The 24,268-nt window shown below is 46.5% G+C and overlaps 1 protein-coding gene across 7 annotated transcripts; it reads right to left on the bottom strand.

Annotated features, from left to right (window-relative positions):
• ESCO2 (establishment of sister chromatid cohesion N-acetyltransferase 2) lies at positions 1-23,374 on the bottom strand. Of its 7 annotated transcripts, none has more exons than XM_084829533.1 (11): positions 23,236-23,309; positions 22,279-22,338; positions 20,797-21,793; positions 17,760-17,850; positions 17,490-17,550; positions 6,768-6,900; positions 6,427-6,558; positions 6,065-6,154; positions 5,406-5,549; positions 3,826-4,010; positions 1-3,245 (listed from the first exon to the last, which is right to left on the bottom strand). In XM_084829533.1, the coding sequence occupies exons 2-11, from the start codon at positions 22,320-22,322 to the stop codon at positions 3,113-3,115; spliced, it is 2,010 nt and encodes a 669-aa protein (XP_084685659.1). In that variant the 5' UTR covers positions 22,323-22,338; positions 23,236-23,309; the 3' UTR covers positions 1-3,112. The 7 variants fall into 7 exon arrangements, with proteins under 7 accessions (XP_084685659.1, XP_084685663.1, XP_084685662.1 ...); XM_084829537.1 differs by having other exon boundaries at positions 20,797-21,786; XM_084829536.1 differs by having other exon boundaries at positions 23,244-23,309.
• Positions 23,375-24,268: the final 894 nt, after the last annotated feature.

Here is a 24,268-nt window from a genome sequence, read left to right as displayed (position 1 = left end):
CAATTCCATTGGTATATGAGAGGAATTTTATTTCATTTTTATACCGCCCAATAGCTGAAGCTCTGTGGGCGGTTCACAAAATTAAAGCTACAAGAATACAACAGAAAATACAATATAAAATATAACACATGAAAACTACAGAATAGAAGTATGGAGTAAAACCCACCAGCAGTGCAGATATTTAAAATGCAACAGCAGATTTAAGACAGCAGAGCTAAAAAAAACCGGAATGCTAACAATGCCTGGGAAAATAAAAGGTCTTCACTTGGTGCAGGAAGGAGTATAACATAGGTGAACCCCTCTAGGGAGTTCATTCCACAACCCGGGCACCACAGCGGAAAATGCCTTTTTCCTGGTAGCCACCTACGTGCCTTGCTTCTTTTGGCAGGGGCTCCTGGATGATCTTGGGGTCCAGGCAGGTACATACAGGAGGGGGTGATCCTTCAGGTCACCTGGCCCCGAGCTATTTTGGGCTCTGAATGTTAATACTGGCACTTTGAATCAGGCCTGGAAAGGGACTGGCAGCCAGTGCAACTGAAATAGTACTGGCATAATGTGATCTTGTTGGCCAGTCCCTGATAGGAATGAGGACTAGATCTCTAGAAAATGGTCCTGTTCAGCTGCATCTCTTGCAGGGCTGCACTGATGTGTCTATTTCTCTGTTAGTCTGCCGTGCCAAGTCCATGAGATATAGATTTCCACTCCATGTAGCCTGAAGCCAGGTTCTGGTTTCTACCAATACGTTCTTGAAGTATATTGTCACGGTTTGTTTCCTGAATGTTACTGATCCTCCCCAACTATTAGCCGGAAACACCCCAAACTGTGAGATTGTTGCAGATGTAGTTCTTTATGCAGTCTCTAAAGAGGATTGATCAGTCTTCTTTTGCACGAACTTGACCAAGATGTGGGGGAAACATGACATTGTAAAACTCCCTAGTTCTCTGGGTCTGCAGCTCTGCCCATGGAAACAGTGGCTGAGCAAATGGGCACCTGCAAGCACACTGATTTAGGCCCCTTCCTCCCCATAAAGGGTATAGTATGATGTCATGACCCTCACAACTAGCTTGCAGATTAGCATAGAGAAAAATGGCATAATGCACACAACACATCAGCAGGGAGACACCATGTATAGGTGTTGTGTATGCTAATGAGCCAGTGTGGTTTTATTTATTAAATTTATTAATCGCCCATCTGGCTGGTCACCCAGTCACTCTGGGCAATACACAGCATATAATAAAAAAAAATTTAAAACAATAAAATTCTACAATAAAAACATTTTCTAAAATACCCTGAACAACCACATTTTTAATGCACAGTGGAAGCTCATTAAAGATGGTTTGTGGAGTGGTTAAAGTGTTGGACTGGGGAGATCTGGGTTCTATTCCCATGAAGTTTACTGGGTGGCCTTGGGCTAGTCACTGACTCTCGCCTTAACTTCACAGGGTTGTTGTGAGGGTAAAATGTAAAGTAGGAGGATCATGTACACTGCCTTAAGCTCCTTGGAGGAAAAAGTAGGATATAAATGTAATGAATTAATCTAAAAGCCTTTGAGCTAAGATGAGGGAAGCGGACTGTTTAGCACCAAACAAGAACATAGACACAGTGGGCATAAGAGTAACCTGTGGAATAGAATCAGTAGCACCCCACTCATAGTGCATGCACAAAGGGGTTCCTTTTGGTGACTGGTTCCAGTGCACTGCTCTGCCCCAATATCCCTCAGCTGGGTTAGCCCCAACATATTATAATTCTTGAAACAGTATACTGAGCTAATCTGTTGCTGAGTGGGGTCTGTCCCTATAGCTGTTTTCTCTCCTGGTCAGATGAGTCACCTGAAGAGAGATAAGCTAGTCAGATGGAGCAGGAATGTTTCACCTGTCACTTCTTGACCTGTGCTTTCCTTGAGATGCTGACTGAGTGGTCTTTGCCCACCCCTCGCCTTCCTGGAGTTAAACATCCTCCCCCCAGTCATGCTATAAAGTCAGGGAGAGCCTTCATGGATAGCGTCGTCACCTGGTGGGGTGAGCACTCATCAGCACTTACTGAAGCTTACAACTGTAAATCCTGTAACTAGTAGCACCTAGAGTTGCAGCCGCTACACAGCAACCTGTGTGTGCCAGAATGATAGAAATAAGGAAAGCTGTTCAAAGAATCTCCCTCAGAGGGTGAGAATAGAAACCTGCAGTCTCCCACACTCCTGGAATGGGGGCATAAGTCCTATAAACAAAGATAGAGCACCAATGCATTTTAAGGACTTCACAGTTCTGGAGCAGATGGGTTTGGGCATATACAGAACCTAGAGGATGAAGTAGGAAATCAACAAGTAGGATGTGGGCAATATTTTTACCACAACTTGGTTACGTTTGGTAGGGCTACTGCAATCAGGTAAAATAGTTTTTGTGGGCCATCCCTGCTATAGCTGCTCAAAATATAGACTCAAACACAGCACAGACTAAAATACAAACATTTATTTGAACAGACTTGGTCTAACAGTGTTTAGTGCAAGAATTGCAGTGGTTTGCAGACACAGCCAATCCAGCTTCTGGACTCATATCCAGCACTTCAGGGTTACAGAATTAGCCTCAATGCTGTGCATCCACTAACAGGTGCAAAAAAAAAGAAGTTAACTGGTCCATAGCAGCATTAAAACACAGCCTTCTTTTCTGTAAAGCAGACTTTATACTGCCTCTCAGCACAGAATTACTTTCTTTAGCTTAGAAGATCATTTCTCCCCTCAGATCCAGCTGGCTAAACCTATTTGCAAGCAAAGAGGAGATCTGCCAGGAATACAATAATGGGGAACACTGGAGGCAGGAGATAAGAATAGCTAAAGCAAATTTTTGTCATAGCTAGAGAGACTAAATAGGTCTTTTCTCTTTCATACTTACAATCTAAGAGATTACAATCATCCTCAGAAGTTTTAACTTCCAGAATTAATTTCTTTAAAGCAACGCAAACTTGGTTTGGTACCACTTCTAATTTACATTACAACATTAAAATGAAGAAAATACAAGAAAAATGCAATTGTATCTTTTTTAGGGCAGAGGCCCTTGCTGTTGGAAGAGGCAAGCTCTGACTCCACCCAGGTTCACCCTGCAGTTGCAGAGAAATGGGCTTAACTAATGAAATTATAAACGAGGAAGTTGGGCGTTTTACAATACTTGGCTGCAAATTGCTTGCCATCTGGTGTGGGATCGGAAAAAGCGATTTCGTTGGTGCTTAGGTAAGAACCAAATAAGAACGTACGCCTGGAACAAAAAATAAAAGCTGTCAATGTAGCACAGATATCCAGTCCTCTTTGTGCTTATTTCAGTTTTAGTTTGTAATGTCCCTTTCAAAATTTGTCAAAACTAAAGAGCCCATGAAGAATGCTTTCTGTCTCACCATGTACTTGCAATCAGATGGGGTGATAAATGTATCAAGTTTAAGAGAAATAGCTCCTTTGTACTAATGTGGATAAGACTCACCCTGTATTTAAATGGCTTTTTAACCCAGAGACAAATCACCTCATTCAGTACTTAGTATCTAAAATGAGAGGTCCAGAGCTTGTCTGCTTGGAATCTACCATTTATATGTACTGGGTGAGTTTATGCAAGTTACTCAAGGCCAAGGCTCTCTCAACACCCTGCTGTATATATATATATGGTCTGTATGTGATAACCATTTCTTAAGTGTAAGACCCATCTGCATCCTAGAATACCTCCCTTAAACCAACCTAAAAATGGCCTGTACCCCAAGAAAGGTGTATCTGAGAACAAGAGTCTTACACTGTATTCTGGGTTTCAGTAATTTTTTGAATTGGAGAACTGGACCAGCACACTTCCTTACCTGACCACATCCACCAGACGAGTGGCAATGCACTTTCTCCGCATCAGGCTAAACACCCAGATTCGGCTGATCCCACAGAACACTTTCTCTGGCTCTGTCGAGCAGCGCCAAGCACGCTGATGCTCCAGGCTGTTCTTCGTAGGAGATGCCAACATTGTTGGGGGCTCTGATAGCACTCGAAAAGCCTGGGGAAAATAATACAAGCTCATACAAGGCAGGGATGGGTGGGTGAACAGCTCTACACCTATATTAAAGGCTGACATACAAATGACATCCAGCACTGCTGGAGTAGATGCTGCTTGGGGTGTTTCTGCCAAAAGCCACTAGTACCCCAATTCTTTTTGCGGGCTTACTTACAATATACAACTCTTTTCATGATGAGTCACTGAAATCTCAGATACATTTGATTAGGTAGGCACTTGCCCACAAAAATTTGCTCATGCAGGCCTTTTAAACAAACTTGTGTTTTAAACAAACATTGGACTCACCATTTTAGCATTTTTTAAAGCTGAGCTGCTAATTGTTTTATTCTGTCTCTGACAGAAGGGAAGTTTTATGCTGTTTTTGTTTGATTATTGTATATTATATTTTTAATGTATCCATTTTGCTTTTTACTTTATTTATTGATGGTAGCCATGTGAATTTAATAAATCTCATCCACTATACATTTGTTAGTATTAAGATGCCACATGCCTCTTTGCTGGTTTTGCAGCAGGCTTAACACAGCTACTCTTCCAGAATGCAAATCCAATAGTCACCCACCTGGGTATGAGAAAGTGTCAGTGGGTTCATCCTCTTGTGTAGGGGACTAGAACAGATAAATCAGAGGAATGATCCCAGCTTACCTAACAGTCTCATTTGGAAGGTTCTTAGATCAGAGTGAGGTGCTAGCTGACTCTTATGCTCATTCTGGCATATAGGCCAGCAAAGACTGAGTGAGAGGAAGTGTGTGTGCATGTGTGTTAATTTTTTCTTGCAACTCCCCCCCGCTTTATTTTCCCCTTTAACTAGGCAAAGAGATTTAAACACTCTGGTGTATTATGCAGGCCTGTTAAATAGATTGAATTTCCTTCCTGTCTCTGTGAGGAGTCCACCAGCTAAGGTAGGGGTGTACCCACTAAGTTCCATTAAGCAATGCCCTAAAAATACAAGCAGAAAAAGGGAGCTGCCAGGCCCAGTGAAGTCACACAGCAAGATCTCCACTTCATATTTGACAAACTTGAAGGGGAAAACTTGTGTTGCTAGTGACTGCTAGATTTTTCAGTAACAGGACATTTCCCTACATCTTTAACAATTCATAGTAAACACATCCCAAACCCATTAATGGCCCTCTACGCTGTCAAAAGGGCAAGCTCCCAATGCCAACATCCTGCTTTCAGTTCAATGGAAGCTATCAGCAGACCTGTTTCTTAGAGGAAAAGCCAGCTGCCTCATTCCAGTAGTGATACACATGGCTGAAGAATCTAGCCATCTGGATTACCCATCTTCTTTTGCAGAGTCACAAGTACCTCCAAGACTGAGCTCTTGGATCAAGGGTATGAATTGAACTAGATTTCCACTCCATGTTGCAACTTACTCACCTGCCTGACTGGCTCTGCAATTAAACAGCCAACTATCTTCTTTTCATTGGATACAAAGAGGTATGTTTGGGTCTGGCCTGGACAGGTCAACGTCACTTGTTTAAATCCAAGTTCATTATCTACAAGTTCCCGTACAGCTTCAGCCTATGGAAGAAAACCGTAACACACAAAACTTAGCAACTAAACCAGATTTAACTACGTCAACTTAGTTCATGACAAGCAACATTTCTAGATGCCTCCTGCTACTGTGCCTCTGAGCAGTTAGTTGTAGAATCAACAGGGGAGAACTCCTGATTAAATCCTAGGTGGCCTTTATGATCTGGAGCAAGAGGTAATTATCTGGTAATGCTACAAAATGCGTGGCTAGAAAATTGTCCTAAAATCTAACACAATCCTATTTTGTTTAAAATATAATTACTATTTTACAAATTCAGACCAAACATTCAATTTAAACCTTAAAAATAGAGGGACTCAACTTGGAGACATAAAATATTTACTTGATTACTAACGGTACTTTGTGAATGGGAAAAAGTTATTTATTCAAAATACAAGAGTCTTGTATCATTCCTGAAACTGATAGGCATCAGCTTTGAGACAAACAAAAGTAGTGCCACTTCACACCAGGATGAGCAAGGCTAGAAGAAAACTCTGCATTTCACCTTCTTGATGGCATATTTTGGATCATCATGCAGGACCAAGAGGATTTTCCCATCCCAGAATTCTGCAACCACATGCTCGTTCTTCCAGCTCTACCAAGAAAAGAAAAGAAAAAAACAGCAGAGGAAAACAAATGTAGATGGATAACAGCTTAAAGTGCAGAGCTGGAAAACACAGTATAAAAGTTTGCTTGAATAAGTGATCACCAGGAATGTTCACCTCCCTCTCAAACAACATTCATACTCAGTTTCCTAGCAATTCTCAATTCCTATTACATTTACATTCCCGGGAATTCATTGTGTAGAACAAAATACAAGAAATTAACTCACAAAGGGTACCAGTGTTCATCTTGCTTAAGTCTTACCACATATTTTATTCCCTCAAGGAACCTCTGATGGTACTGGACATGATGGCCTTCATCCTCTGGGTTGGCAGCTGAGTAGACCATGCCACATGATTTGCAGACAGTGGCACCAAAATGTTTCTGACCAGCATCCTGTCAGGGCAAAGAGGGTGTGTCCATGTAATACTGTTCATGACAGTGTAAGACATTAAGGAAGAGCAGCAAATTACTTAGAAAGACACTTAAAAGAAACAAGACGTGGTCAGCCTGGCAGGTACAGCATAATTGGAAAGCTCCTTTAAATTGCATGGCATTACAACTGGCCCTTACAGAATTAACAGCAGATGCAGAAATATACTCACAATGACCATCTGATCTTTTAAACTTCTGCTCAGTTCTTTTGTCTTCTTGTTGGCTCTCAGTATGGCAGGAGCCTTTTGTACTACTGGACTGAACTCCACAGGTGAAAGCTGCTCATCTGGGAGAGCCTGTGCCCTGAAATTTAAGGCATTTGTATCTCACCAACATGGTTCCAGAGGAACTACAAGGTCATTTCTTAGTACTCTTTCAGCTAGCCATTTTACATAAAAAGTCAGATCACTGATGAGTAGGACCGCAAGACAGAACAGTCATTTGCCCCCTTTCCTCCCAACAAAAAGCCACCATCACACTTGATAGGGACTGATTCACCTTGCAGAGGTGAGCACTAAACACCTTCTAGCAATCTGAGCACAATTCAAAGTGCTAGTTTTGAACTATTCAGCTGAGGTCTTACGATGAAGGGATCACATCCTCCAGTGCATTATATTGAGAACATCACCTCACCTCAAGTATGCTATTCCTGTGAAAGTCTAGATTTTACATTTTATACCACCCTTTCTCCAAGGAGCTCAGGGTGGCATTCACTATTCTCCTCCATTTTATTCTCACAACACATAAGTTAGGTTGAGAGACAGTGACTGGCCCAAAGTCACCAAGTGGATTTCATGGGTGGATAAAAATTTGAATCTGGGCACCCCTATCCTTATCTGACATTCTAAGCACACTGGCTCCGCATATATGAGATCATATAGAGGGACACCCCTTCATGGATCACTGCCTTGTTGTGGCGAAGGGGCTTGCGTAACTCAGTGAAGCCATAAGCTATGCCATGCAGGGCCACACAAGACAGACAGGTCATGGTGGAGAGTTCTGACAAAATGTGGTCCACTGGAGAAGGAAATGGCAACCCACTCCAGTATTTCTTGCCAAGAAAACCCCATAGAACGTATCACAAGGCTAAAAGAGATGACGCCGGAAGATGAGCCCCTCAGGTCGGAAGGTGTCCAATATACTACTGGGGAAGAGCAGAGGGAATTTCCAAGTAGCGCCAGAAAGAGTGAAGCGGCTGGGCCAAAGCCGAAAGGACACTCAGCTGTGGATGTGTCTGGTGGTGAAAAGAAAATCCGATGCTGTAAAGAACAATATTGTTTAGGAACCTGGAATGTAAGATCAATGAATCAAGGTAAGCTGGTCAAACATGAGATGGCAAGATTGAACATCGACATCTTGGGAATCAGCGAACTAAAATGGACAGGCATGGGCGAATTTAATTCAGGTGACCATCATATCTACTACTGTGGGCAAGAATCCCTTAGAAGAAACGGAGTAGCACTCGTAGTCAATAAAAGGGTGGGAAAAGCAGTACTGGGGTACAATCTCAAAAACGATAGAATGATCTCAGCACGAATCCAAGGCAAACCATTCAACATCACAGTAATTCAAGTCTATGCCCCAACCACTGATGCCGAAGAAGCTGAGGTTGATCGGTTCTATGAAGACCTACAACACCTTCTAGAACTAACACCAAAAAAAGATGTCCTCTTCATCATAGGGGACTGGAATGCTAAAGTAGGAAGTCAAGAAATCACCGGGATAACAGGCAAGCATGGCCTTGGTGTACAAAATGAAGCAGGACAAAGGCTAATAGTGTTTTGCCAAGAGAACACGCTGATCATAGCAAACACTCTTTTCCAACAGCACAAGAGGCGACTCTACACATGGACATCACCAGATGGTCAATATCGAAATGAGATTAATTATGTCCTTTGCAGCCAAAGATGGAGAAGCTCTATACAGTCAGTCAAAACAAGACCTGGAGCTGACAGTGGCTCAGCTCATGAGCTGCTTCTTGCAAAATTTCAGCTTAAATTGAAGAACGCAGGGAAAACCACTAAACCATTCAGGTATGACCTAATCATATCCCTTATGAATATACAGTGGAGGAGAGGAATAGATTTCAGGGATTATTTATTTATTTATTTATTTTATTTCTATACCGCACAATAGCCGAAGCTCTCTGGGCGGGTCACAAAAATTAAATCCAAGCAACACAATAAAACAATTTAAAATATACAGAACATTAAAACCACAATATAACAATACAACCACAATAAAACCTAGCAGCAGTGCAGGAGTTTAAAATACAGATTTAAAACAGCAAAGATAAAAATTTAGAAAGCTAAAATGCCTGGGAAAATAAAAAGGTCTTCACCTGGCGCCGAAAGGAATACAATGTAGGCGCCAGGCGAACCTCACTAGGGAGCTCATTCCAGAGCCGGGGTGCCACAGCAGAAAAAGCCCTCCTCCTAGTAGCCACCCGCCTCACTTCCTTTGGCAGGGGCTCACGGAGAAGGGCCGCTGATGATGATCTTAAGGTCCAGGCAGGCACATATGGGAGGAGGCGATCCTTGAGGTAACCTGGCCCCAAGCCGTTAAGGGCTTTGAATGTTAACACCAGCACTTTGAATCGGGCCTGGAAATGGACCGGCAGCCAGTGCAGCTGGAAAAGTACTGGAGTAATATGAGCTCGCAGGCCAGTCCCTGTTAACAATCTTGCTGCCCTATTTTGGACCAGCTGAAGTTTCCGGACCGTTTTCAAAGGCAGCCCCACATATAACGCATTGCAGTAATCCAGACGAGAAGTTATCAGAGCATGGATAACTGTAGCAAGGCTATCTCTGTCCAGATAAGGGCGTAGTTGGTATACCAGCCTAAGCTGATAAAAAGTGCTCCGTGCCACTGAGTTCACCTGTGCCTCAAGTGACAGTTCTGGATCCAAGAGCACCCCCAAACTACGAACCTGATCCTTTAGGGGGAGTGCAACCCCCTCCAGAACAGGTTGAACATCACCTAGCCGGGCAGACGAACCACCCACTAACAGTACCTCCGTCTTGTCTGGATTGAGTTTCAGTTTATTGGCCCTCATCCAGTCCATTACCGTGCCCAGGCACTGGTTCAGAACAGCCACTGCCTCACCTGGTTTTGATGAGAAAGAGAGGTAGAGCTGGGTGTCATCTGCATATTGATGGCACCTCAGCCCACACCTCCGGATAACCTCCCCCAGCGGTTTCATGTAGATGTTGAACAGCATGGGGGATAAAATAGAGCCCTGTGGAACCCCATGGCACAATTGCCATGGCGCAGAGCAATAATCCCCCAGCACCACCCTCTGGAATCGGCCATCCAAGTAGGAGCGGAAAAACTGTAGTGCAGTGCCTCCAACTCCTAACCCAGACAACCTATCCAGAAGGATACCATGGTCGATGGTATCGAAAGATGCTGAGAGGTCCAGGAGAATCAACAGGGTCGCACTCCCCCTGTCCCTCTCCCAGCAGAGGTCATCCCACAGGGCGACCAAGGCAGTTTCCGTTCCAAAACCAGGCCTGAAGCCCGATTGAAATGGATCTAGATAATCCGTTTCATTCAAGAGTGCCTGGAGCTGTCCTACAACCACCCGCTCAAGCACCTTGCCCAGGAAGGGGATGTTGGCCACTGGCCTATAATTGTTAACATCCTCTGGGTCCAGGTTAGGCTTTTTCAGGAGTGGTCTAATTACTGCCTCTTTTAAAGCGGCAGGCACCACTCCCTCTCTCAAGGAGGAATTTACAACCTCCTGGACCCAGCCGGACAACCCCTCCTTGTCTGATTTAATAAGCCATGAAGGGCAAGGGTCAAGCACACAAGTGGTCGATCGGACTTGGCCAAGCACCTTGTCTGCATCCTCAGGCCTCAGTAACTGAAACTCATCCAATAAAACTGGACCAGACGGTGCTCTGAACGCCTGTACCAATGGAACTGCATTAATGGTGGTGTCCAATTCATGACGAATCTGAGCGACTTTATCCTCAAAGTGCCGTGCAAACTCGTCACAGCGTGCTACCGAGGGTTCCACCGTCTCTCTCCCTGGCCCAGAATGTAACAGGCCGCGAACCACTCAGAAAAGCTCCGCTGGACGACACTGAGAAGATGCAATGCTGGTGGAAAAGAACTGTCTCTTTGCCACCCTCACCGCCACAGAGTAGGCTCGATAGTGGGCTCTTACCTGTGTTTGGTCAGACTCAGCACGAGTTTTCCTCCACCTGCGTTCTAGCTGTCTCCCCTCTTGCTTCATTGCCCTCAGCTCGGGTGTATACCAAGGAGCTGGCCGGGCTCTGCTCAGAGGGAGAGGGCGCTTGGGCGCGATCGTGTCAGCCACCCAAGTCATCTCTGCATTGCACAGAGCGACCTGGGCTTCGACAGGAGCACCAGCCATACCAGCAGGAAAATCCCCCAGAGCCCTCTGGAATCCATCGGAATTCATTAATCTCCGGGGGCGGATCATTTTAATAGGTCCCCCACCCTTGCAGAAGGGAAAGGCCGCCAGGAGTCTAAACCTCAGCAGGAAGTGATCTGACCATGACAAAGGGACAGATGTTAGTTCCTCCACTTTCAGATCACCATCCTCCTGCCCAGTCGAGAAAACCAGATCAAGCGTGTGTCCTTTTGTATGCGTTGGGCCGATGACATGTTGGGACAGCCCCATGGTTGTCATGGCGGCCATGAAGTCCTGAGCCGCCCCGGATACAGTGGCCTCGGCATGGAAGTTGAGATCCCCCAGGACCATCATCCTAGGGGTCCTCAACACCAAGTCCGAGACCACCTCCGTCAGCTCAGGCAGGGAGTCTGATGGGCAGCGGGGTGGGCGGTACACCAAGAGAATCCCCAATCTGTCCCGGGTACCCAACACAAGGTACAAACACTCAAGATCTGTGCTCGAATGAGCAGGAAGCCTGGAGAGGGAGATTGAATTCCTATAGACCACGGCAACCCCCCCTCCCCGACCCTCAAGTCGGTGTTGGTGCTGCACCGAGTACCCAGGAGGGCACAGCTGGGAGAGAGTGACCCCTCCCAGTTCCCCCACCCAGGTCTCAGTAATACATGCCAGGTCAGCCCCCTCATCCACAATCAAATCATGGATGAGGGAGATTTTATTTTGGACCGACCTGGCATTCAGCAGCAGCACCACCAGACCCGAGGGCAGACTGGTAAGGCTGCCAGGAACCATCAGGTTGGGGGAAGAACCAGAAGAGGGGACAGCTGTAAGGTGTCTAGCTCCTCTTCTCCTCATCTGGCCTGTTAATCCCCCAACACCATACCTCCCCTTGCCCGTGACCACAGTTATGGTGGCACCTCTCTGACTCCCTGAGTTGCCCAATAGTCCTCCCAGGCACATATTAAAATGTTAAGATATAAATAGCACAACAGTTTAAAAGAATATAAAAGATAAAAGAGATAAAAGAGAACAGCAGCTAAGAAGGAGCAGATAAAGTCCACGTTTGCCCCTTTCCCCTTGTCTTTAAAGCTGCTGCCCTCTGCTGCCGCTATTTGCTGCTGGTATTGTAGCTGCTGGTGTCTCTGGAGAAGCAGGTGGGTAGGTCTTCAGGTCCTACGCGACTCCAAGTGCGACGCTAAGTGCGCACTTAGCGTCGCACTTGGCGCGATGCCGAGGCGCATGCAGAGGCGCTGCCTCTGGCAGCCCCGCCTTAAGTACCTGCGGCGGGGGCAGAAGCAGGCTCAGGCTCAGGATCATCCGGTGCAGCTGCTGGCTTGTCCTCCTTTCCCAGGCTCCTTCCCCTGGGAAAGACCTGGATTAGACCTGATAGACAGAGTGCCTGAGGAACTATGGACGGAGGTCCATAACATTGTTCAGGAGGCAGCAACTCAATCCATCCCAAAGAAAAAGAAATGCAAGAAAGCCAAGTGGCTGTCTGAGGAGGCTTTACAAGGAGCTGAGGAAAGAAGGGAAGAGAAAAGCAAGGGAGAAAGGGAAGATATATCCAACTGAATGCAGAGTTCCAGAGAAGAGCAAGGAGAGACAAGAAGGCCTTCTTAAATGAACAATGCAAAGAAATCAAGGAAAACAACAGAATGGGAAAGACTAGAGATCTCTTCAAGAAAATCGGAGATCTCAAGGGAATGTTTTGTGCACAGACGGGCATGATAAAGGACAAAAAAGGCAGGGACCTAACAGAAGCAGATGAGATTAAGAAGAGGTGGCAAGAATACACAGAAGAACTATACAGGAAAGATCTGAATGTCCCTGATAGCCATGATAGTGCAGTCACTGAACTGGAGCTGGACATCCTAGAGAGTGAAGTCAAGTGGGCCTCAAGAAGCATTACTAACAACAAAGCTAGCGGAGATGACAGTATGCCAGCTGAGCTATTTAAAATCCTAAAAGATGATGCAGCTAAAGTGCTGCACTCAATATGCCAACACATTTGGAACACTCAACAGTGGCCACAAGACTGGAAAAGGTCAGTTTACATTCCAGTTTCAAAGAAGGGCAATGCCAAAGAGTGTTCAAACTAGGGATGGCGGAGAATTTCTCCACGAATCTTCGGGAGGCCGAGTGCCGACGCATTCGGCCCCCTGAAATTGGTGGGGAAATTCTCCGTCGGCCCCCCGGCCCCCCCTCTGGGATGGGGCTTACCTTCAGCGAATGTCCCTTTCGGCGGCGGGTGCCGGCGGCGGTTCGGCGGGGGCGGCGGCCGGTCTCCCGACCGGCTGCCACCGCCACCATTACAAAAAAAAAAAGTACAGTAAAAAAACACACACACACACACCCGTGATAGGCTACGTGTTGATTTACGTAGCCTATCACAGCTAGATTTCCAAAGTCAGCTGTGATAGGTTATGTAAATCATCACATAGCATATCATGGGTGACTTTGGGAAAAAAAAAAAGCGCATACGCAAGTGGCGGCACCCCATGGGCGCCGCCATTTGCGTTCCTTATTTGGACAGGGATAGTCTACGTAAAGATTTACATAGACTATGGCGAAAATAAGGGAACGCTATTTGCGTTGCCCTTATTTTTGCCGTAGTCTACGTAAATCTTTACGTAGACTGCCCCTATCCAAATAAGGAACGCAAATGGCGGTGCCCATGGGGCGCCGCCACTTGCGTACGTGCTTTTTTTTTTCTTCAAAGTCACCCGTGATAGGCTACGTGACGATTTACGTAGCCTATCACGGCTGACTTTGGAAATCTAGCCGTGATAGGCTACGTAAATCGTCACGTAGCCTATCACGGGTGTGTTTTTGCTTTTTTTTATTGAACTTTTTTTTTTTGTAATGGCGGCGGTGGCGGCGGCCGGTCAAGAGAATTTCCCCACCAATTTGTTTAGCACCAAACAAGAACATAGACACAGTGGGCATAAGAGTAACCTGTGGAATAGAATCAGTAGCACCCCACGCATAGTGCATGCACAAAGGGGTTCCTTTTGGTGACTGGTTCCAGTGCACTGCTCTGCCCTAATATCCCTCAGCTGGGTTAGCCCCAACATATTATAATTCTTGAAACAGTATACTGAGCTAATCTGTTGCTGAGTGGGGTCTGTCCCTATAGCTGTTTTCTCTCCTGGTCAGATGAGTCACCTGAAGAGAGATAAGCTAGTCAGATGGAGCAGGAATGTTTCACCTGTCACTTCTTGACCTGTGCTTTCCTTGAGATGCTGACTGAGTGGTCTTTGCCCACCCCTCGCCTTCCTGGAGTTAAACATCCTCCCCCCAGTCATGCTATAAAGTCAGGGAGAGCCTTCATGGATAGCGTCGTCACCTGGTGGGGTGAGCACTCATCAGCACTTACTGAAGCTTACAAATGTAAATCCTGTAACTAGTAGCACCTAGAGTTGCAGCCTCTACACAGCAACCTGTGTGTGCCAGAATGATAGAAATAAGGAAAGCTGTTCAAAGAATCTCCCTCAGAGGGTGAGAATAGAAACCTGCAGTCTCCCACACTCCTGGAATGGGGGCATAAGTCCTATAAACAAAGATAGAGCACCAATGCATTTTAAGGACTTCACAGTTCTGGAGCAGATGGGTTTGGGCATATACAGAACCCAGAGGATGAAGTAGGAAATCAACAAGTAGGATGTGGGCAATATTTTTACCACAACTTGGTTACGTTTGGTAGGGCTACTGCAATCAGGTAAAATAGTTTTTGTGGGCCATCCCTGCTATAGCTGCTCAAAATATAGACTCAAACACAGCACAGACTAAAATACAAACATTTATTTGAACAGACTTGGTCTAACAGTGTTTAGTGCAAGAATTGCAGTGGTTTGCAGACACAGCCAATCCAGCTTCTGGACTCATATCCAGCACTTCAGGGTTACAGAATTAGCCTCAATGCTGTGCATCCACTAACAGGTGCAAAAAAAAAGAAGTTAACTGGTCCATAGCAGCATTAAAACACAGCCTTCTTCTTTCGCGGCCGGGGAGACGGGGCGCTCCTCCCTGGCCTGAATTTCACCGGTGAGGGATGGGGCGCCTCCCCCCCGGCCTGAATTTCGGCCAGGCGAGGCGGGGCACCTCCCCCCCTCGCCTGAAGTTCGGGGGGAGAACCGAAGCGCCTCCCCCCCACCGCGAAGCAAGCTGCGGGACAAGGTAAGTCCCTTTCGTCCATCCCTAGTTCAAACTACCGTACAATTGCGCTCATTTCACATGCCAGCAAGGTGATGCTCAAAATCCTACAAGCTAGACTTCAGCAGTATGTGAACCGAGAACTACTGGAAGTACAAGCTGGGTTTTGAAGAGGCAGAGGAACTAGAGATCACATCGCCAACATTTGCTGGATCATGGAGAAAGCAAGAGAATTCCAGAAAAACGTCTATTTCTGCTTCATTGACTACGCTAAAGCCTTTGTGTGGATCACAACAAACTGTGGCAAATTCTGAGAAACCTGTACGAGGGTCAAGAAGCAACAGTAAGAGCCAGACATGGAACAACCAATTGGTTCAAAATTGGGAAAGGAGTACGACAAGGCTGCATATTGTCGCCCTGCTTATTTAACTTATATGCAGAGTACATCATGAGAAACACCGGGCTGGATGAATCACAGGTCGGAATTAAGATTGCTAGGAGAATTATCACCTCAGATGTGCAGACGATACCACCCTAATGGCAGAAAGCGAAGAAGATCTAAAGAGCCTCTTGTTGAGGGTGAAAGTGGAGAGTGCAAAAGCTGGTTTGAAACTCAACATTAAAAAAACGAAGATCATGGCATCTGGCCCCATCACTTCCTGGCATATGGAAGGGGAAGAAATGGGAGCAGTGACAGATTTTATTTTCTTGGGCTCCAAGACCACCGCAGACGGTGACTGTAGCCATGAAATTAAAAGACGCTTGCTCCTTGGGAGGAAAGCTATGGCAAACCTAGACAGCTTAGTAAGAAGCAGAGACATCACCTTGCCGACAAAGGGACCTTATAATATTAAGGGACCTTATAATCAAAGCTATGGTTTTCCCAGTAGTAATGTATGGCTGTGAGAGCTGGACTATAAGGAAGGCTGAGCGCCGAAGAATGGATGCTTTGGAACTGTGGTGCTGGAGAAGACTCTTACGAGTCCCCTGGACTGCAAGGAGGACAAATCAGTCCATCCTAAAGGAAATCAACCCTGACTGCTCATTGGAAGGACAGATACTGAAGCTGAAGCTCAAATATTCTGGCCACCTAATGCAAAGAGAAAACTCCCTAGAAAAGACACTGCTGCTGGGAAAGATTGAAGGCAAAAGGAGAAGGGGACGGCAGAGGATGAGACGGCTAGATAGCATCACCGATGCAATGAATATGAACCTGAGCACACTCCGGGAGAGAGTGGAGGACAGGAAGGCCTGGCGTGCTATGGTCCATGGGGTCACGAAGGGTCGGACATGACTTAACAACAACAACAATAGAGGGACACACTTGGCAGCTGCCCTACAATTCTGGAATTATTTTCCCTTGGACACATTAAGTCCAAATCTTTCAAAAGTACTGGAAGACTTGTTTTGATTTATCTTGGTGCAGTAACTAAATCAGGTATAGGATCATTTAGTCTAACAAGTGGTAATATTTTATTCTTTCATTCTCATCATTATTATTTATTATTATTAAAATATATGTATACTGCCTTTAATGAAAAACCCCTCTTCCTAAACTTAACATAAACACAAGTCATAATAATCTACTTACATTAAAAAACTATTAATAAAAACCTGCCAAAAACTAAAACGTATTGTTCAACAAATACAAAATGCCTTCAGTAACTGTCTAGGCAACAATAGCAAAAATCATCTCAATTCAGCCACCCATAAAATGGTGGTGCTGAATTAGACAAAGGCCTATCCAGTCCAGCATTCTGTTCACAAAGTGACCAACCAGCCAGCAACTTATACAGAGGCATACAGATGAATTACAATGCACATTACCAACTAGGGTGTTCTAGACACACTTGTTTTCTCCGGCCTTCTCTTACGATAGGTTCTTATGAACCTGAGCAATTTGTGCTGGGTGGCTCAAGTCAGTATGCAGCATCTTTTCTGCCTCTGTCAAGTCCTCCCAAGTCCAGAAGGACAACACAGGCACCCCCTGATATCATTCAGCCCACAGAGGGCTAGGGAGGTCATCTGGCCTCCCACCCTAAATTAGTTCCCCACTTAAGGATACCAGTTCTTAGCAAGGGACCTGAAACTCATTGCAGCCTGAATGGTTACACCAATGCCAAGCGTAGTAACGCGGAGAGGCTTACATTGCTTTTTATTTCAGAATTAGTACAAACAGATTGGGGAAAGAAAACCTTATGACAGCTATGGATATGTAGCAAGTATTATCACAACTCCATATGATATTTGGGCTTTAAATGAAAGGAAGGACTGGTTCATAAAGAAGAGCATCTAGCTTGAACCTCTCTTCATATCCATTATATCATTACTTATGAATATCTGAACAAGACTGGCATACCTTTTTTTGTTTCTGGAAGGTGTACTGAATATAGGATGGATTCTGTCTGTCAAAGATGACACTGGGGAGAAAGAAACACCCTTGTGAGTTCTATCTTCCATTCCGTTTGTTTTTTATTTGGCAATGTGACCCATCTCCCAAATGCATGGAGAATGCCCTCTATTCACAATATTGTGTAAGGATCAAGATAGTATCGTCTATCAAGCTTTTTATTGCAGCATACAGATGCACCAGGAATTCTAACACAGCCCTGACATCAATTATACTCACCCTTGATAGTTTCACTAGAAAGCTTACTGGAAGAGTTATTCTTATGCTTGTCCATATTTCTGGGTGATGCCCGAGAGGTTTCTTCAAAGCCCTGTGAACAAGGCAACAATAATTCTGAACAAAGCAAATTTTCAATGGACTATTTCCGAAAGAGGTTCTGTTCCATGGCATGGTCTGAAGGGCCACTAAAATGATCAATGGGCTGGGGCATCTCCCCTATGAGAGAAGGTTACAACAGCTGGGATAGTTTAGCTTGGAAAAAAGGAGGGTAAGGGGAGACACGATAGAGGTCTACAAAATTATAGATAGTGTAGAGAATGTGGATAGGGAGACATTTTTCTCCTTCTCTCAAAATACTAGAACCCGGGGTCACCCTACGAAGCCAATTGGTGGGAGATTCAGGACAAATAAAAGTAAGTACTTCTTCACACAGTGCATAGTTAAAGTATGGAATTCGCTACCACAGGATGTAGTGATGGCCACCAATTTGGATGGCTTTAAAGGGGGTTCAACAAATTTATGGAGAAGACTATAGGTGGCTACTAGTTTTGATGGCTATGTGCTACCTCCAGTACAAAGGGCAGTGAGCCTATGTACACCAGTTGCTGGGTAACATGGGTGGGAGGGTGCTTTTGCGCTCATGCCCTGCTTGTGGGTTCCCAGTCAACAGCTGATTGACCACTGTGTGAACAGAATGCTGGACTAGATGGACCCTTGGTCTGATCCAGCATGGCTCTTATATTCTTATATGTGATGCAGCAACTTGCTGAGAAGCAGATCTGAGTCTGGGTGAGTGCCAGATAGGACCACCAACGAACCTTATGTATACTGCCTTCATTTCCATGGAAGAAAGGTGGGATATGAAGGAAATAAAGAGATTTACTAGTTGTCATACTCAGGTATCATCTTGCCACTGGCTGTAATCATATATAACAGTAAGCCAAGATTCCCTATTAATCTTGGCTTACCATGAACAACCTACGTGCTAGTGCATGCAGCCCCTTCACTCCCACTTTGTTCGTCCAACACGCATTAGCAGGTAAAGGAACCAGGAAGCAGTGGCTTTGTATTATGTCTGAATCCAGGATCCTGGTTTATTACTGCCAAACAAGCAAGGACAAGTAAGCCAACATCAAACCCTGGCTTGTTTGGGAGCAAACCACCACAACCCAGGTTCAAAAAAAAAAACCCCCTGAAGATATTACTTCTTGGTTTCTTGACCCACTCATGTGAGCGAACAAACTGCGTGCTCCAGCTCATTTGTGCTATTGAGCAAGATAAAGTATCAAGACTGGTATGCCAGAGTGACCACGGGTTATACTCAATAATGTCCTTCCACTCACAGAAGGCTCCCTTATCTATTGGTGGGTTCTATGAAAAGAAGGGAGAGGGCCAATTTTCACAAAATCTTCTCCTGCAGCCCCCATGCCACCTTCCATACTGTTCTGGGGGGTCCCTAGCCCTGTGGAACAATTTTTAGTGGCTACAGAGAGAAGGGGGATACCTCCCTCTCTTCCATTCGCAGAAGCCTCCACTGGATCACAGCCTTCCTTCAATCAAAAGACACTCCTGGATACTATCCCCTATCTGCAAACTCCACGAGACTATCAATCTCTTCTATTTGTCCTGGCTATTTGGGGAAGGAAGCTGGCTTGTTCTGGTAGTGAAAAGAAGCAAAGTGATCGTACATATTCCCTACAGAATCACAGAATAGTAGGGTTGGAAGGGGCCTATAAGACCATCGAGTCCAATCTCCTGCTCAATCGTTCTCAAAGGTTCAAGCCATCCCTCAGATGTTGTCAATTATGATTCAACAGGGAAGAACCGCAAGGGAGGCCTCTCTTTGCTCCAGCAATTCCTCTTGCCTGAGAGCAGAGCCAAGATTTTCAGATCCAGCTCTGACCTAAGCCTGTAAGAAATGAAAAGCAGAAGCTTCCAGGAGGGATCTGGTTTTGGTCAGATAGCTTGACCGCTGTTATCGATGCCATTCAGATTAGAATGGCAATAGCTGAGGCTGCCTTTGAAGATGTCTTAGAAGCTTCAGTTCAGGGGTGGGCAACATGTGGCCCTCCATAGGTTGTTGGGCCATCACCATCTGTAGGGCCACAAGTTGCCCACCCCTGCTTCAGATAGTTCAAATTCAGCTGCTAGACTACTAACTGGGACCAGCAATAGAGAACATTTCAGCAGTTCTCAAACAACTTCACTGATTGCTGGTCTTGTTCAGGTACAATTTAAGCCCTGAAAAGCTTGGAACCCTGGTACCTTAAGGACCACCTTCTCCCATACAAGCCTATCTGAACCTGCCAGTCTCCCCATTTTCTGTCTGTAGATGTGCAGTGACTGGAGCAGGGGCTTTTTTCAGTTGTGGCACCTCATATGAGGAACAACCTCGCCACAGAATCTTGCTTGATGCCAGGTCTGATGTCTTTCTGGCCCAGGCCTACCAGCATATGTTCTGAAACCATTAGCATTTATGATTGCATTGGCTTTCACAGGTTTTATCCTCTGCGATTTTAATGTAAGAGTTTTTATTTTATTACATTGTATTTTATTTCCAATTTTGTTAGCTGGGCTGAGCACATTTGTTGTTTTCTTTAAAACTGAAAGGCAGCGTGTAAACGTTTAAATAAATAAATAAAACAACGCACTGCCCTCGGGATCAGGCAAGGCTACAAAGCTATTCTCAGTCTCCTTAGTCAGCTGGTGATAATCTGAGAACAGAGAATGCGAAAACCTTGATAAACTGAAAGTTACACAGCAAGGGTGTCAACATACAATATATTGTAACATTCAATATTCTTCGAAGGACAAAACCTTGTCCACATGCTGATGTGATAAAACACAACAGAATCTGAGTTGGAAGGGACCTTGGAGATCATATAGTTCAACCTCCAGCTCAATGCAAGAGCTGCAATACAGGAAGAAAGTACAACATCCCTGCCAGGTATCCATCCAGCCTCTGTTTAAATATTTCCAGTGAGGCAAACCTTAGCGCATAGCAGACATGTTACCAGCTTTCATAAATTCTACATACCTGAGTCCCAGCATCAGTTTCCTTTTGCGTCTGGACCTTTGAGCAACCAGCACGAGAAGTTTGTAGTAGACTAGCATTCAGTTTACACATGGCCTCCCTATATTGGCTTGTATTCTGTGTCAGTTTCTCACCATCCCCCATGTGATCATTTTTCTCCTTTTTAAGGAACCCATTTGCATGGCTTCCTTTCCTGCCAGCTTCATTAGCTTTGCTTTCAGTGGACAAGTAGAGCTCAGTATGGGTTGGAGGTCTCTCCTGCTTCTCTTTTACTATGACAGAGTGGAGGCATGATGGAGATGAAAGCGGCTTTTTAGAACCAGAGTGCCACTTCTTCCCAGTGGCAAAGAACGCTGCTCCTGTTTGGAGTTTCAGCACAGGTTTGAATTTCATGCTTAAGACTCTGAAAGGAGCATCAGTTTTCTTTTCAATAGCACAGTTTTCAACAACAGGCTTGGGAGAAACAATCTCCATTTTGGCTTTTTTGGTGTTTCTTGGCAAAGTCCTGGCCTGTCTTGAAGTAGCTGGGCGCTTGGTTGTTTTTGAGTTTGGGTACCTGGCTGTTAAAACTTTTATCTGTGCTGCCTCCGTCTTGTTAACAATAGGTAGGTTTCCGTCATCATTCCTTGGACTAAGAGGATGGCTTTCATCTGCCAGCTTCCTCTCCAGTACGCTTTGAAATTGCTTCTCTTTGCTGTAAAACAAGCTGGTGGGCACAGTCAAACTGTATTTGGAGCCAGACTCTGGGGACTTTCTCTGTGGGAACTCCCTTCGTATTCCCTTTGGCACGTTGGCTGTCTGTAGTGGAGAAGTATCAAGTTTCTGTGATCTGCTTGACCTTTGGGGAGAGTATTGGTTTTCTTTGCATTCATCTTGGAAACTTGATGTTTGCTTTACTGGAGATATAAAACTGTGATGTGTAGGCACCTTAACCACAGGCAGCTCCTCCATGAAATCCATCATCAGTTTTTTCACTGGATTACCATGTAGAACCTGCAAGCTATAAAAAGTAACGTTAATGTTTCACTCTTTACATATTTCAGAATGAAATAAGCTATATTAGCTCCATTTCAGCTTTAAAAATATTTAGAATATAGTTCATCATTCCATGGCTTCTGAAGCTATGACTTTCTTTGTGGATACAAAGGTACAGCTGAGGGTACTGTTGTCCTTTTAAAGTGAATGTGAATGAGAAACTTGCCCCAATGCTGATTCTGAGGCATTTCAACATCACCCTGGTGCACAGGGAAACCATGAAAAACAACAGTGTATTTGCCTAATTCTTAATTTGGAGAGTGAGGAATTAGAGAAAGATGAGAAAGATCTTGTTCCTGCCATATCTGTTACAATTTTGTTTCATAGCATTCTAGCACAAATGGAAAGATCTCCCTATGTATATATCTGTGTTTTTTTCCTGCTTATCAGCTGTGGCAAATAGCAGTCTTGGTAGTGAAAAGGATTTTAAAAAGTTCTGGTAAGTCTCACCCATTAGAACTGCGTTTTCTTTTTCTTGGAGTAACACCTGCCATATCCTCAGTAAAGTGCCTACAAGTCAGAAATATTTCTGTTAATAAATGCAGTCCTTCTGCCTGCACAGTTGGGGGGTGGAAAAAACAAACTCAGGGCTGTACCCCTTGCCCGTCTTTGCTTGCCACCAATATTCTTGCTCCCCATGCCAATTTACACTGCCAAAGCCATCACCCTTAGAGTAATTAAAAGTGAACTGGGGTGGCTCACCCAAAAGCAAGGGAGCACTTTCTGTGTACTTGGGAAACTGCACAGGCATGCAGAAATGACAGCTCAGCGGCACAGCACCTGTTTGGCGAGGAAAAGGCCCCAGGCCCCATTCGCACAGGGCTGAGAAGGGCCCTTCCGTGCCAGTCAGCGTGGCTGGAGAAGACCAGTTGTCTGGCTGGATAAAGGCGCTGCACAGCAGGGAAGGGCCGCTGGCCGGCGGCGGAGCCCCTACTTTGCGTGGAAGCAGGTCCCAGGGTCAATCCCCGGGGGCACCTCCGGGCCCGAAAGGCTGTGGGGGGCGCCACGGCTGCCGATCAGCGTCGAGGGCCGACGCCGCGCCGAAGGCAGCTTCCGACGTTCCTCGTGGCGCTTCACGGCCCTGCGGGGCGGCCCCAGGGTCCCTGACCCACGTGATCGCAGACTCGCCCTCCGTGCGCCCTGACAGGCTCGCTTCCTACGCGCAGGGAGTCTGAGCCCCGAGCAGCCTCCCCTCGAGCGAAGCTCCCCCCCCGGAGGCGACGCGTGTCTGGGGGTGCGAAAAGGGACCGCCCCCCGCCCGTCCCCCCCTAAAAGCCGGCCGGGGCCTGAGCTGCGTGACCCACGAGAGCTCGCCTCCGCCCTCACGGCGATCCGACCCTCACCCTCGGGGAAGGAAGGGCCTTCGCGGTCCTTTCCGCCGACCTTTCCCTAAAGAAGCCCGCTCACCTTTTTACCTCAGGACCGGGGAGAAACGGCGCCCCGCGCAACACACGACGCGCCTCCCTCGCCGTTCGCGCCGCAACTGCTCCGTTCGAATCTCTCCCCGCGCGCGCCTTCCTCCCCTTGGCTCCCATTGGCCACCATTGCGCTCATTCTGCACCGCTCGACGATCACTGGCTCAGTGAGTAGCCAATGCCTAACCTAGCTCCCTCAGACGGCGCGAGGAAGCCCGCCTTCCTCTGGCTCCCGGCCAATAGGAGAATCCAGCCGGCGTGTCAGCAAACCCCGACCAATGAGTGGTACAGGGGAGGCGCGGGGAAGAAGTCCGGATGTGAAGTCGGCGGCTGGCGCAAAGCTCTGTGGGAGTGGCGGTTCCTAGGTGGGCTGTGTGTAGCCCTGGGCGGGAAGAGCGGAGCGCTCCACGCAGGGTTGCGACAGGCAGCGCCGCCCTGCAGTCCGCCGGGCCTCGCGCCTGCGTCCCCATCGTTGCGAGGCAGGGGGAGGACGACGGGCAGCACCCGACGGCAGCCCTGCTTAGATTAGGCCTGTTCACCTCAATGGGCCTGCCCTGTGCAGGAGCACCGCTGGGGCCTGCCCTAAACGGCCGAGTTATACGAATACAAAGCAAAGGGGGCCGTTTCGGCCACTGGTCCGCAGCAGAGACGGCTCTGCAAGCGAGCGCGGCGCCGTTCACAGTGGGCCGCCGATGCCGCTAGCAGCGTCCTGAGGGAACCGCGCCTCTGCTTGCTTGCTTGCTCGGGCGCGCGCGCCCGCAGATGTCACCTGCGGGGCGGATGGGCCGGCGGGCTCCCCTTGCCCTGACCACGAGCCTGCAGCCCAAGGCAGTTCAGTTCCGGTACATGCAGCACCATGTGCAGGAACGCTGGGCGCCCCAGGCCGTTCTGAGCCTGGGGGTCTTTGGAGTGTGCAGGAGAATGGCTCGCCCCCCCAGCCCAAACGTATTCCCCAGTGTGCTTTAAGATCTGCCCAGGAGGCCTTGCTTCGGTTGCTGCCATGTGCGGAGCAGAGGGTGAGTGCC

This window comes from Heloderma suspectum, chromosome 1 (genome assembly GCF_057233095.1).
Source record: "Heloderma suspectum isolate Gila_16-S chromosome 1, 16-S_ref, whole genome shotgun sequence".
Classification (NCBI taxonomy): Eukaryota; Metazoa; Chordata; class Lepidosauria; order Squamata; family Helodermatidae; genus Heloderma; species Heloderma suspectum.
The sequence above is the reverse complement of the archived record's forward strand: the minus strand, read 5'-3'. Positions and strand labels throughout refer to the sequence as shown.